At 40.1% G+C, this 13,950-nt stretch overlaps 1 protein-coding gene across 4 annotated transcripts in view; it reads right to left on the bottom strand.

The window, feature by feature from the left end:
- Positions 1 to 557: 557 nt before the first annotated feature.
- The window catches only part of LOC108965811 (probable ATP-dependent permease), a 28,056-nt gene continuing 14,663 nt past the window's right edge, over positions 558 to 13,950 (bottom strand). For 3 of the 4 annotated variants that reach the window (XM_018928458.1, XM_018928459.1, XM_018928460.1), the window contains exons 3-9: positions 4,196 to 4,333; positions 3,540 to 3,951; positions 3,041 to 3,296; positions 2,242 to 2,976; positions 2,017 to 2,173; positions 1,647 to 1,913; positions 1,376 to 1,574 (exon numbers count right to left, since the gene is read on the bottom strand). In XM_018928458.1, coding sequence (XP_018784003.1) covers positions 1,376 to 1,574; positions 1,647 to 1,913; positions 2,017 to 2,173; positions 2,242 to 2,976; positions 3,041 to 3,296; positions 3,540 to 3,951; positions 4,196 to 4,333 — 2,164 coding nt within the window. Of the gene's footprint in view, positions 1,575 to 1,646; positions 1,914 to 2,016; positions 2,174 to 2,241; positions 2,977 to 3,040; positions 3,297 to 3,539; positions 3,952 to 4,195; positions 4,334 to 13,950 lie in introns of all 4 variants that reach the window. The other variant, XM_018928461.1, reaches the window with a different exon arrangement.

Here is a 13,950-nt window from a genome sequence, read left to right as displayed (position 1 = left end):
ATTGTTTTGTTATGTTGGAAGAGAAGAAATCATGGGATAGGGACGCGGGAGTCTCCGAGGAAACGCTATCAGTACCTCAACCCCGATTTGAGACTGTGGACGATGTTGTTGTTGTTGAAGCGGCAAAAATCAGCCGAGTTGACAGCTCTTGGCCGGATAAAAATCCAGGTCCGTTTCGGCTACGTCCTGGGAACAGCTGTTGTGGTCGAGGATTTTGTATTATGTGTATGTGTCTTATATCACAAGCTAGCTTGAAAGGATTTCTAATAGCTCCGTGGAGATTTGGGCGGACAACTAATGTTTTTTCCTCACGCTCCAAGAAATGAAATGCAACATTTTTGATATTAATTGTTTAGTTTTTGTTTTAAATATATTCATATAATACAAAGTTTCGCAACATAGCATTCACAATATTTTATAGCGATAATTATTTACATAATTCTATATATATACCTCATATATAATATTTGTTGTATGATGTAGGGGAATTCTTTTGATTGTTTTTGCATTATTATTACTGTTATATTGTATATGTATGTATATTTATTATGCATTACTACTAACTTAATAAGTAATTTATTTACTTATTTATTTATATTTTTGTATTTGTATTTCGTTATTGGCGTGCATTTATAAATGTAATCATAAAACTAGAATACTACATCACAGTAATTTTCAAMACACAAAAAATAAGAGAAAAAACAAACAAACTAAAAAATCCTATTACTTGTGTATGTGCTAACATTTGTAGGTTATGTGGCGGCTAATACAGCGCTTTGCGATAACTGATATTTATAGCAACAATGGAATTCATGCAGCCAATCACTTTCGACACTCACAGTGTCAGGACCACGAATAAAAGCATATACATATTATACTATACATATGTATGCACATATGTAACCAGTTGTTGGAGAACGAAACTTCGATGTTTTGTTTGGGCCTTTGGCTTTTTTGTTTTTGAATACTTCATTTGTGTTTAACCGCCATAAAATTTTCATTAAAATAGTGTTGACATACATACATTACATATATTAAAAACAAGGTTTCTTAAAAATGAAAGTATGTGTAAACTTAAAAAACATAGTTCTGTATTATTTATGTACGCAGATGCACGAACGCACGAAGCTTGTTAGCCGATACTTAACAACCGTGTTTCTGATCACCAAACTAAAACCARCATTTTAAAATAAAATTGTGTTTAACGGRAAAGAAATGAAATCACATCGCCAACGGTTGYGGCCGAAACAGTTTCCACGTGTGCCGAATACACACACAAGTGGACGTGGCGAAGTTCTATTTGGGTTCGTGTTACAAATATGTTTTGTGATTTTTTGTTTGCTTTTATTCGTTAAGCTCACTGGACATTCGAATATCACGTCTTGGGACAGCGGAAGTAGCGCAGCACCGCGTAGCCGAGGCAGCGGAATACCACGAAGAACATCATTAAGACAAGYGTGTTGAGCCAAAGCGGCGAGGTTGAGTTTTGTGCTTTGAGTATCTCCTCGTATGGAATGAATGTCGTCGTTGTGTCACCACTTTTACAGAATTCAAAGCTACTAGGGTTGCCACAACTAAGAGTTATGAAAGGAGAAGCGAAAATATTTTCAATTTGTAGAAATGAGACATTTTAATCGTTCGTTTACCTTATCGCTGGTCCTTCGCGAAACTCTAAAATCTGCATATTCTGATATGCGTAGTGTATCATTGAGGTGTAGCGGATCCAGCTGAGCCCCTCGGGGATGCGTGTCGAYAAATAGCCGCCGAATAGTTGTGTCGCCAGTGTGTAGAGTGCGCTCAATGTGATACTTACATTCATATCCATGCAACAGGCGCCGATGAAGAAGCCCACACTCTGCGCCACAATTGTATTAAGCAGCAAAAAGACCAACATCAAGGAGAAGAGTTTGAAGCTGCAATGTAACGAATTTTCATGATAATATACATATGTATGYATGCATAWTGATACTATGAAAACTAGTGCAGTTTCTTCTGAAATAATCGTATGACCCTCACCTAGTACAGCCGAGCATCGGGTAGGATATCATGAGGTACACAGTCGGCAGCGTCACAACCAAAGGCAGTTCGCCAAACATTTTTGCCAAGTAATAGGCAGAAAGCCTGTAGGCGCCCGAGCGACGCTCTTTGCTGATAACTTCGCGCTCGGCAGGGACTGCAATGAAGCGAATTAATAACATCCCGTTACGGGCGTACACAAATAGTGCGCGCTCAGCCACTTACATGAATTTAAAGCACCGAAAAGCGCAAACAGCATCCAGTACGTCTGCGAGAAGAACATCCAGCCTTGCAAATCATGAAGGAACTCCTCGGTACGGGGTATTTGAAACCAAATGGAACCAGCCATCAGTGCCAAACCTATCGTTTGGAACCAATTTAACTTGGATAACATACGCGGTTTGGCCTCCTTGAAATTTCTACTGGACAGCACACAGAATTGCGTGTGAAAACTCGTCGGATAATCGAGCCAGTCGGTATCGCCGCAGCTCTCGTAGCGCTGACAATCACTCGACGTGGCGCTCGAATTTGATTGGGAATCGTGGCCATACCACAGCTGTTGCGACGCCTCYTCATTGGAGTTCTGGTGGTCATTTATGATCAGCATGGCATCATGATTGATATGATTTGTGTGATTGTTGCGTATGTCTTTGTAGTAGTTGTTGATGATATCGTTTATGAGTGCATCGTGCTTGAGCGGTTTCTCGTGGACGATTTCGGTGGTAGTGGAAGCGCTGTTGGTAGTTGTGTTGGGTGCAATGTGGGACATTGTGTCGGCAGCTGCGCCATTACGTCGTATGTCCAACTGATGCTTGTTGGAGTTGTTGGAGTGGTGCTGCTGATTGCGTTGATTATTCGTGTTCACCGTAATGCAGTTTCTGTTCAAGTAGTTGCCATGCGATTCTTTGGCGGCTATGAAAAGCTTTTCGCGAATTTTAGGGTACGACTTCAGCTGTTCCACTGGCAAAGAACGAAATTATGAAGTTATAATGTTAATATATGAACATACGCATGATACACTTACATACAAAATCCGCGGGATTGTAGTGTGGCTTGATGGCAACTCCGATACTTTCAAAATACGTGTAAACATTATTCACCTCACCAAAGTATGCAGTGCGACCGCTATAGAGCAACAACAGCTTATCGAACATGTGGAACATTTGCGAAGACGGCTGATGTACGGTGATCACCACAGTCTTCTGCTCTTGCACCGCGTAGCGCTTAAGAAARTTCATGAGCGATATGGCAGAATGACTGTCAAGGCCGGATGTTGGCTCCTGCAATAAAGATAGAGCCAAAATTATAATCAAGATTTACATATGTATATACAAATATCTCTAAAAATTAAGAGTGAGTCGAAGAACAAATGGCAGTACTCTTAAATCGCGGACACACACTTCCACCTTTGCTACTCTCAGAGAGTGGCAATGTACATATATTGGCGTGTARCTGCTCTTCATTTGTTATTTGAGTTTGTTTTGGGTTTTCTCCCATTGTCTTTGCGTGTGTTTTGTACTCACATCTAATAACATCACCAACGGGTTAGTTAATAACTCGCATGCGATATTGGCGCGCTTCTTTTCACCACCCGACAGTCCACGATTCAGGTAATCGCCAAATTTCGTGTGTTGACAAAAGGTTAGTTCCAGGGCTTCCAGTATGCGATCCACCAATTGAATTTTCTCCGACTTTGGCATTTTCTCTGGCAACCGTAACAATGCCGTGTACATAACGGTCTCTCTAAGGGTCAGTCCAGAGAAAAATATCTCCTCTTGCAGCACATAGCAGATCTTGCGGCGCCACTTTTTAGAGAGCGGCTCGCGATTGAGGTAGACGCCGCCACTATCGAAGCGCCGCTGCCCGCTGAGGCAGTCGAGCAATGTGGTCTTCCCACTGCCAGATGGGCCCATTACGGCTAAAACCTCACCAGGCCTGCACCGCRCAAAGGAGGCCAGCACAAATGCACAACATCCAAGAAAGCAAAAGCAAAAGCATAAGCCCAATGCAAATTGCAGTAATAACGTCGAATAGATATCGCATATGCGTATGGACAACGAAGAATGATGCGATAGCAGAATGTGGCAATATAAAAATAGAAAGAACGAACAATGCAAATTGAAGATTAGTCTGTGTATATAGATAAAATGTGGCAGTATGTTTGTAGTTCAGTTGTTACCTTACTGAGCCACTCACATCGGAGAGAATCTGGCGTTCGTTGTGGAGTACGTTTATATTTTGGAATGACAACTGTAGCGTGCGGTGGTGCGGTTCCGCATCGGATATGAAAGGAAATGTAGACATTGTTTGATCGCTGCTGCAATTATAAAGAAGAAAACAAAAAACTCATTGAAATACATTGCAAAAATGGATTCCAAAAATATACATATGTATTTTTATCTGCGCATGTAGGCTGTAGTCAAGTAAGTGCAAAGGTTAAGGAAATACATAAATGCATGCTAGTATATATGTACATATGTATATACAAAATATATATGTATTCGAACTGTCGTGTTGCACGGGCAGTGGCAAAGATTTGAATGTTGTAACGCTTGTTATAGTTATTAATGTTATAACGGTATTAATTTCTCATATTGTGACTGTATCCATACATAGTCACAGACAGACACGGCAGACAATGGTTATCACAAATAAGGATGGTACTTAACGCGATTTTTTCCTTTAAGTTCACACTCGAAACTTGTATGCCAAATTGTTGTTGGTTTATTGCCCCATACACTGATATCGGCACGGCCAAAGCCAAATCTCATGACAATACTACTGTGCAACACACACACACACACATTCTCATATACGGTTCAATGCCCTCTTTTAATTACTTTCGTTTCGAGACAATTTCAATTTAAATATTTTTTGATTTTCTAGCTGTCATCCTTGTATTTATCTGCAATTCTTAATCTCTTGCATGGATACACACACACACACATACATAAGTAAGTGCGTATACTGATTGTTTATATGGAATATATGCTTTTAATAAAGTCCATTTTCCCTCTATTCACTCACATGTACTATACGTATATATGTATGTACGTAAATAAATGAGTAAATGGGTGAATGATTTCTCTCTAATGACAACGGCGGCGGAATAACTTGCATCTAACAACAGCGACAACAACTGAACATTTACATATCTACAAACATACATACGCAAAAGTGTATAAGAAAATCGGTTCTGACCAGAAAGAAAGATAGCCAGCAGACTCTTTTCATTTGTACACGCTTTCTATGCACCAATGTGCATACATATGTATAATATATACATACACACACATATGGCGTTTATTATCTTTTATATGCACATTTGCATATACTACACGTACATATGTATGTATGTATGTATGTATGTAAACATGTACGTTTATATGTTGATTTTTGTTTGTGCGGCTATTTGAGCGCATTCTGACAAGCTGACGCCGTGGTGAGCAACTTGCATTCGGACAGACGGACATGCATGGCGATCGTGCCGGTCAGCTGCGTTAATAAACCGGTGCCACTGTCATATTATTTTAGTTTTTCTGATCTTGGTCTGATTACAGCGCCAGCACATTCACATAACAGCCTCACATACATACATACAYACATATAAACATACGACATACGCATTTGCAATGAGACGTTCACATAGGTGTACATCTATAGATACATACATATGTACATATGTATAACTTGTGTGTATATAAACGTATGTATGTGTATATACGAGTATATATACATACATAAATACATAAATGTGCATATGTAAATAATTAAAATTTATTTTTGTTGTTGTTGTTGTTGATGCTGCTAATATTATTTTTGTAAATACATACATATTTGTTATTATTGTTATTATTATCGCCATCATTCAGCGTTTTGTACGTATGTATGTAWATGCACGAGTGTGTGTGCGTTTAGCTGTGCTGTGGCTTTTGTTGTCGCCATTCGCGATACTCTTGTTGTTGCAGTTGCTGTTGTTAATTCGACAGTCACTGCTGCGCCGATTTAATTTCATTAATACATTCACGCCATGTCTGTCGAAATTAACATTTTTTAAATATGTTTCCTTCGTTTTCGTTTTCGTATTTATTTTCTTTTTTTACCACAAGACATGGGATATTCTGTCTGCCCGCAGGTTCGTTGACTTCTTTTAAATCAAGTACTTAACCGAATTAATACAAAACAATTACAAATATTATTTACAAATGAACACTGATAAACATTTTCTGTTATTGCTGATGCGCAGATGATTGACAAAGGCTGGACCAACCAATGCAAGTTAACTTAAGCGCCAAGTGGCTACGGGTTGACGTGAGGGACCGAGATTGGTCAGAGTGTCAAAACAGAAGAGTTCTGCTGTAAGACCTGACTTCAAATTCGAGTCTGGAGAATGACGTGCGTGGCTAGGGTCTTACTTCGAATACACCAGCCTCGGCTTGGATGCATTGGCAATGAGCGTATGGGCTAACAAAGCGTCAAGAATTCCTGGGTTGGTGCTATTTTCAGACATTTTTCTCCGCTCTCTGTGTTGAAGGGCAGACGAAAAATCCAGATAATAGTTACGTAAAGTGCAAAGTCATTGGTCCACCGATACAACCGCAGCACAATGCTGTGCATTGAACACCTATGCACGTATGTGTGGATGTGTTTAGCAATGATTAGGTGTACGTGCGAGCGTGCGCGACGGCCAAGTCATAAACCTCCTCAATTTAGTACTTTCATTTGAAAATTGAAAGCAAACGCGAAAAGAGCAGACTCTCGCCGAGATCGCGTTAGTGGCTTGATGTCGTCTCACGAAGACATGAAAAGTCTATTGCAGAAGAAACTTATTTCATGGGGTTCCCAATAAACTCTGCCACAAGTCAAGCTTGCAGCCGCATATCTACATACAAGTAAGGATGAAATATCGGTTCTGCGTCTTTTTGAGTGCTTCTCTTCAACCCGAAATATCGCGATGTATTTGGGCTTCACCTCTTGAACACCTTGATGAACAAGTACTTGGGTGAGTGAGTAGGCGTTTGAAAATACAACTTTACTCCATTGGACATTTGGCTATGATGATATCATTCAGAAATTCGCCTAACCCAATTCTTGTGCGGATTTGTGGGAAAGAGATACACCCATAGTCATCCATAGTCATAGAAGAATGGCAAAAAAAATGTAAGTTCTTAAGATGAATGGATCCCGAATTTATGGGTTTCGTTTGTCATTAAACGTAGGTTAAGCGGAGGAAGCTTACACATACATACATATGTATGTATGTCTGTATGTGCGTATGTAAGTAACGCTTTCGAAGCAGCAGCAGCAACAAAAACGTAGCTCAAAGCGAAAGTGGGATTGGTAAGTTGGGCTACAGGAAGACTCTTTTAAATGCTCACACCTCCATGCACACACGTATGCAGGCAAACGTAAGTATGTATGTCTGTGCGCTTGTGTTCGTATTAGCTTTTGCGTCTTACTGTAAATTAATGAAGCGTTTAATCTTTCTATTTTAAACTTTGAGTGAAAAGGCCAAAAAGGCTGCAATTATGTCTCTGTGTAACCCCGTCCCTCACGAAATGTGGCTGTGTGTGTATGTATGTGCCGCCATAGCAGTCAAAATTTTGACTGGCTTTATCCAAAGCGCTTTTCGATTTGATTTGATTTGGTTTTGTGTTTGCTTTCGTTGTGTTTTTCTGTTTGTTTTTATTGTTGGTTTTTACCCGCTTTCGCAAGAGGTTATTCACATTAGCAAAATCGCAGAAATTACGTGAAAGTTGGGCAATGCTCTTCGTGCCAGTGAGTGCGTCTGTGTGCGTGTGATGTTCGTGTGCGTGGCGTGCATTTATACGCGTTTTGGGCGATCAAACGGTCTAACAAATCGAAGAAGGGCAGCATGAACAAAGCGCTTGAAATTCTTATCTCGTCGTTTGCTTTTGTTTTTGTGGAATACATTGACCGATATTAAATGGGCGAATTGAAGCGAAGGCGATAAAGCGAAAAAGTGCCAAAGCACGGCTAGGGTTCAGCAACGGCTATCTGCTAGAACCGTAAGTCAGTGCCCAAACGCTGTCATACACATTGCAGGGAAGACGACGCTTGATTGCGTGTCTGTGTGTGTGTAACTGCTGTTTAAGCGTAGAATGAACTGAAGAAGCAAAATATAAAAATTCATACCATACACCACATACATATGTATGTATGTATAATACATAATATGAATAAATGCAAGAATTTCGAGCGAACGTATGGAGTGAAATTTCATTAGACCAAACCAATAACAATAACAATACTTATATCAACAAATATTAATGGGAAATACGGCAACATTCACAAAGGTCATTGACAATTCAATTTGCACACACACACACAAACACACAGACAGCGCAGCCACACGTGCACACTAAACGCAAATGCTTGAGTTGGCAAATTTTTTGCACGGCAACTAATAGTGAGAGGACATAACTAGTACATACATACATACATACACATGCATATTTTTCGAGATTGTGACAATTGATTTTTGGCCTGACCAGCCGGTCTAGTCAATAGAAATCATGCAAGTCTCGAAAATGAAAATATCTAGGTCACTGGAGAACTCGCAAACACAGCGTAGAGTTACAATTTAGTGCGTATGCATGCGGCACGCGGCATGCGGCCTTGTAAGGGTGTGCGACTAGGACTCCATTTTCTGGGCTTTTGGCGACATAATAACCGTCTATGCGTCGTTAATCAGTCAGAGTGGTCAATAATGAAGCTATGACCGTTTCAAGAACTTTAGACACTTTCATATGTTCTTTAGAGAAAAGATACATAAATAAATAAATACGAATGAGAAGCACACTTACACATACATACATCAACAGAGCTATTAGAGTCCATACATACTTATGTAAATACATGCATACATACATATATATATATCAGCGCATGTGTGCTCGCATGTGTAATTTTTTATATRTATGTTTCTATGCTTTTATGCTATGACCATGAGCAATCCGCTTTTAATTGTGAATTTGGAACTTTTCACTTTGTTCTTTTCGCGAAATTTGACCTAATTTCTCGATTATTTGCTTCGTTGCTTTCGCATTCTTCTACTTTTTTGTATGTGTTCGTTTGCTTGGGACGCTATAAACTTTGTGGTGTGTAGATATGTTTCGTGGATATATATGTATGTATATGTATTTTGGAACCTGACTGGGCTGCCAGATATATTTTAAATCTAATTGAGTGTTTTGTAATTGGAAAACATTTATTGACAATTTGTCCTCTATGTACATACATATGTATATACATATATAAAAAATATATGGCTTGCAATATATGTATATATGTATGTATGCATGATACGCACAATGCTCTTTTATAAATATAATTGCTGACTAGGTATATGTGTCAAGGTCTCGCACAGTGCTGACAGTCATTAAATGACGCTGGGTATGAATGGGGAAATTGGAGCTGAAATATTCACAGTCATTCTCAACGAAKACCAGCTTCATCGCAGCTATTAAATTTATTAATAATACTAAACCTTTAAGATTAATATGGAATATACTAATTATTTTTTATTTTAGCCGAACACAGACAGACTTCGCAGTACTGAACATAACCTGGAGGATTTTTGCATGACTATCTTTGGTTCAGTCACCGATTTACATATAATGAAACTTTCGAAACTATTTTTGATAGGGAAAATATATCCACAATTTCAAGAGCCATTGTTTATAATACAAGGTTAAAAAAAATAATAGAGCAACCCATTTGCAGTCTATCTAGCACGAGGTTACCGATAAACTATCCAAGAGACCTAACCTCTGTGGCCACACTGCGATCGTTTGGACACAATTGGGGACAAAAATGCAAATATTGAAATATTTTTATAAATAGTTGATATATTTACATTATAATTGCAAGAGCCTACACATCTTCATTTATATAAAGCAGAAATACTCTGCTGGCACAAAAACGCACTCAGCCAAGCAATTTGCCAATTGAACTCCATTCAGCGTTGCAACAATGCAATGACGGACAACAATGGAACTAGGAAGCATATTTCCCACATGTAATTATCACCGCAATCGCTGCAACGCTGCATTGGCGAGAAAGTGCGCCACTTGGGCTGCGCCCCAACTGGCCAACCGTCGTTATGGATTAATTCAAAAGAAAAAATAAAGAAAGAAAGCGCTTTCTTGTTAAATTATGCACGTCGGCGGCGAAAACACTTCTTTTCATACTTTACGCGCTGCAGCTGCAGTAGTTGTTGTTGCATTTATTGTTGTTTCGCAGAGCGCATGCACTTCCTCTTACATTTATTTGCCATATTTATTATTTATTTTATTTCATTACATTTTCATTTTTTTGTTTTTTTGTTTTTGTTATGTGAGAGCCACTTTCAGCGACAATTGCAACTTAACCGCAAGCCAAAGTGTCTGCGCGAGCAATTATTGTATTGCTGTTGTTGCTGATAAAATATCATTTCTCGCCACTGCAGTGTGAATGGACAAAAGCTCACACAAAAATATTGACCTGTATCAATCTTTATATGTGGAAGACTCCTGCTTTGAGGTTAGCATATTCCGCCAGGGACAACACTCGTGTGTAAGCCTATGTCACTCGAGTTGGCCGCATGCTCGGGCGCTACAACTTCTTAAAAACCAGAAGGCCGGTTACCAGAATTGTTCGTCCGGCAAATGAACCCTGTGATGCAGTAGCCTCCGACATGAAATCAGCAATGATAGAAAGATAATGGCTCGGCGAGCATACCCTCTTCAATCAGACAGTTGAGTGGTCACTCAAGAGTGATATGTGTGGGGAGGTACTCTACGACAAGTGTCTCTAAGAGGGCATGCACTTCAATCACATTTGCGAATGCTCGCGCTTTTGCTCAGCGCACGGTCGCACAGGCGCACAGGGTGATGTCGCCACAAGGGCTACTTGACTTCTTTTGTTGAAAGCACGGTCGCTTAATTTATACATCGATTACGTTGTCATCGCCGCAATCACGTACATATATACATACATACACACTAGTGCTCWACTTGCAACAGAAAGCTGCAGTCGGCTTGGGTTGTGCATTTGTGACTATGGTGACGGCACGACGAGCTGGTCGTTGGATCTTGAATGCTGGCAAGACACAGCGGCGAATGATGCAAAATGAAAGCTTCGTTTAGTGCTGCCTGGAAAAATCGTGCAACCAATTACGCAGATGATTTATGGTTACATGGTAGCCTCCGCGTGTATATCAACATGGGCTTGCTGCCGGGTGACGGAAGGTGCGATGGTCCTGCGTGTGGTTTTTGCATGTGTCAAAGAAATCAATATCACATAGTTATGGCAGAAGCCGCGACGCTTGTCAAGACCTGTAACCCCCACTGAATGCACTGCACTATCGCGATGTGTCAATGAAGTGATCCACCCAATAAACTGGGTCAACTATCGATCATATCTCTAAATCTCTGTCCGAGAGGTGCGTTCTCAAACACCACGGGGAAAGACAAAGCAGTCTTATACCACTTCAGCATTGATATCACTTATTATACAAACTTGTGGTACCGAGTTGACACCGATACTGASACCGYTATTGAGCTGCGTGCGTTCCTTTCCAGGTTTATTTGCATGCAAGCTGAAGAAATCGACWTCTCTTATCGATAGTCGTTTGATTTGCTGAGCCTGGCTTTGGCAGAGAACTAATCACGACTCGAATGCGAACAAAGCGCACTTTGCTGGCAAACAGACATACATATGCATATATRTACATATATATGAAATCTATAATTACGCCAAGTGCAGATTGACAATTAAAAGCAATTTCATTAGTGTTTTCATTCAGAGCCAGCAGAGTCTGCAGCGTCGCAGSCCGAGGCGTGGAACYAGCGATTGCCGTCGTTGCCGTTTGGCGTCACAAAGCGTTAGTTGATTGTCCGTCCAAAGCGTTTGACCAATGGTGAGTGACTGTGATGCGTCCCGTTGACTTTAATGCCAGCAGAGCCGATGATAACACAAAGTGCGTAAAGTAAAATTAACCGCGAGGCAGCAAAAACAACGAATAATCTACATACCATATGTACTGTGTGGACAACGTGCAACCACAACAACACGAGTAAGCAATAGCAAAGTAAAGTGCCGGTGGAAGCAACAAATGATCGCTGCAAAAGTGAAATGCAGGAAAATCTCTAGATTTCACCCACTGTCAGGAAAAGAAAATCGCATATCTGCACAAAAACCAGAAGAAGAAAAAACGTGCGAAGTAAAATTGAAAAGAGAAAATTATGCTTTATACAAGTCTTCATATAGAAAAAGGTGCAAAGTCTACACACACACACACACACGGCACTGATGTTGAGACTGAAGGAAAGCAACGTGTCATCAGCTGTCACCATTTAATGTGAAATACTTTCTATGACATTTATATTTCTTTCCAGCAACCAGTTCTGGCACCTAATCTGGAAAACACTTCTGCATATCAATTTATGTGTGTTTTATGCGGAAACACCGTTATCCGAATGCTAATAGATAGTAAAATCGTTGCATAGAGGTCAGTAGAAGAAGGGCAAATTTACATATGTATGTATGTTTGATCAAAGAGAGGGAAAATGTTGATACGAGTAAACATGATGATCATGTGTTTTGATCAAATTGTCAAACTAAAAGCGGGACAATTCCAGGGCTTGAGTATGTTATATACATATGTATGTAAACGTGTAATAACAAAAACTTGTAAAATTTSTGCTRAAATATACAGATAAATATTTGGGAACCACGTAAACAAGAAAAGGAAGCCCCCATCGACGTTCGGCGATCTATATTGGCAAGAGCTAGCAGCTTGGCAGCGCTCTTGGAGGTGTGGGGTGGACTGCACTTCGCGCCTTGGCGCTTCACATTCAGCACGCAGCAGATGAGAGTGTGATAGTTTCGGATTAGTGTGAACTTGTGGTCGTGCCAGCGGATCCACTAGTGGCAGTGGCAGTAGCAGCGGCAGCGGTAGCGGCAGCGGCAGTGCCAGCGATAGCAGTAACGCATTAACCATAACAGCAGCAAAAGCAGCGGCGAAATCAGTGGTCAATGAACTATGGTTCAAGCAACAACTAAGTACTTATCAATAGCAACACGAGTCGTGCTGCAGCGATCGGCACCACAGTAATACAGTCAGTGCAAAAGATATGATGACAACTAGCCGAGGGTGCGAGGGCAATCAGTCGCAAGGCTGTACGTATAGCGGTCGCTGCGATCCAGTCGTGGATAAAATAATGAAAGTGGGTACGACGGCTGAGCCTAAGGCTATACAATTTACTTAGAGTAAATGCTAGCAAGATATGTATGTACATATGTATATATCTGAGCCTTCTAACATTCAGAAAAAGATCTCAAAACTCGTAGTAGAAAATGTAGTGAGTATTTATTTGGTATCATCTGCTGCCTACTGTAGACTGACTATTACGCAAGCTTTGACGGAAGCGACCTGTTTAGAGTTCCACAAATTCTAATAGGACAACAGAAGTTTTTAGGTACAAATGCCTTCGCATATATATTTGGGTGTATGCGTATATAAAGCTAGATTTCGGAAGGTATATATTGTATTTAACTTCTGATCGCGGTTACTAAAAGCCATCGTTACCGCCGTTTCGACATTCAAATTCGCTCCGTTAGCAACTTGCAACACGCCTTTGCCGTTTGGTTGCTTTTGAAGTGTGTACGTGCAGCGTTCGTCGTCCACCATACTAATTGCGTGTTTTCTCAGCCATCTTTGGAAACTGAAAATAATTCCCTTTGCATATTAAAACAAAAAAAAAAAGAAAGAACACAAATAAAGAAGACTTCGAAACAAAAAGTGGCAGAAAAGTTGTTTAAAACTGTTCCAGCACTCATATTTCCGCAGCCATTTATAGACCAAACTATATGTATATAGCTGAACAATAACTTCAAAACTAAAAAAATACTGGAATGGAACATACGGAA

The sequence above is a fragment of the Bactrocera latifrons genome, unplaced genomic scaffold (assembly GCF_001853355.1).
Source record: "Bactrocera latifrons isolate USDA-ARS-PBARC rearing strain unplaced genomic scaffold, ASM185335v1 scaffold_149, whole genome shotgun sequence".
In the NCBI taxonomy this organism is placed as follows: Eukaryota; Metazoa; Arthropoda; class Insecta; order Diptera; family Tephritidae; genus Bactrocera; species Bactrocera latifrons.
Note: the sequence above shows the minus strand (reverse complement) of the source record. Positions and strands in the feature narration are given on the sequence as shown.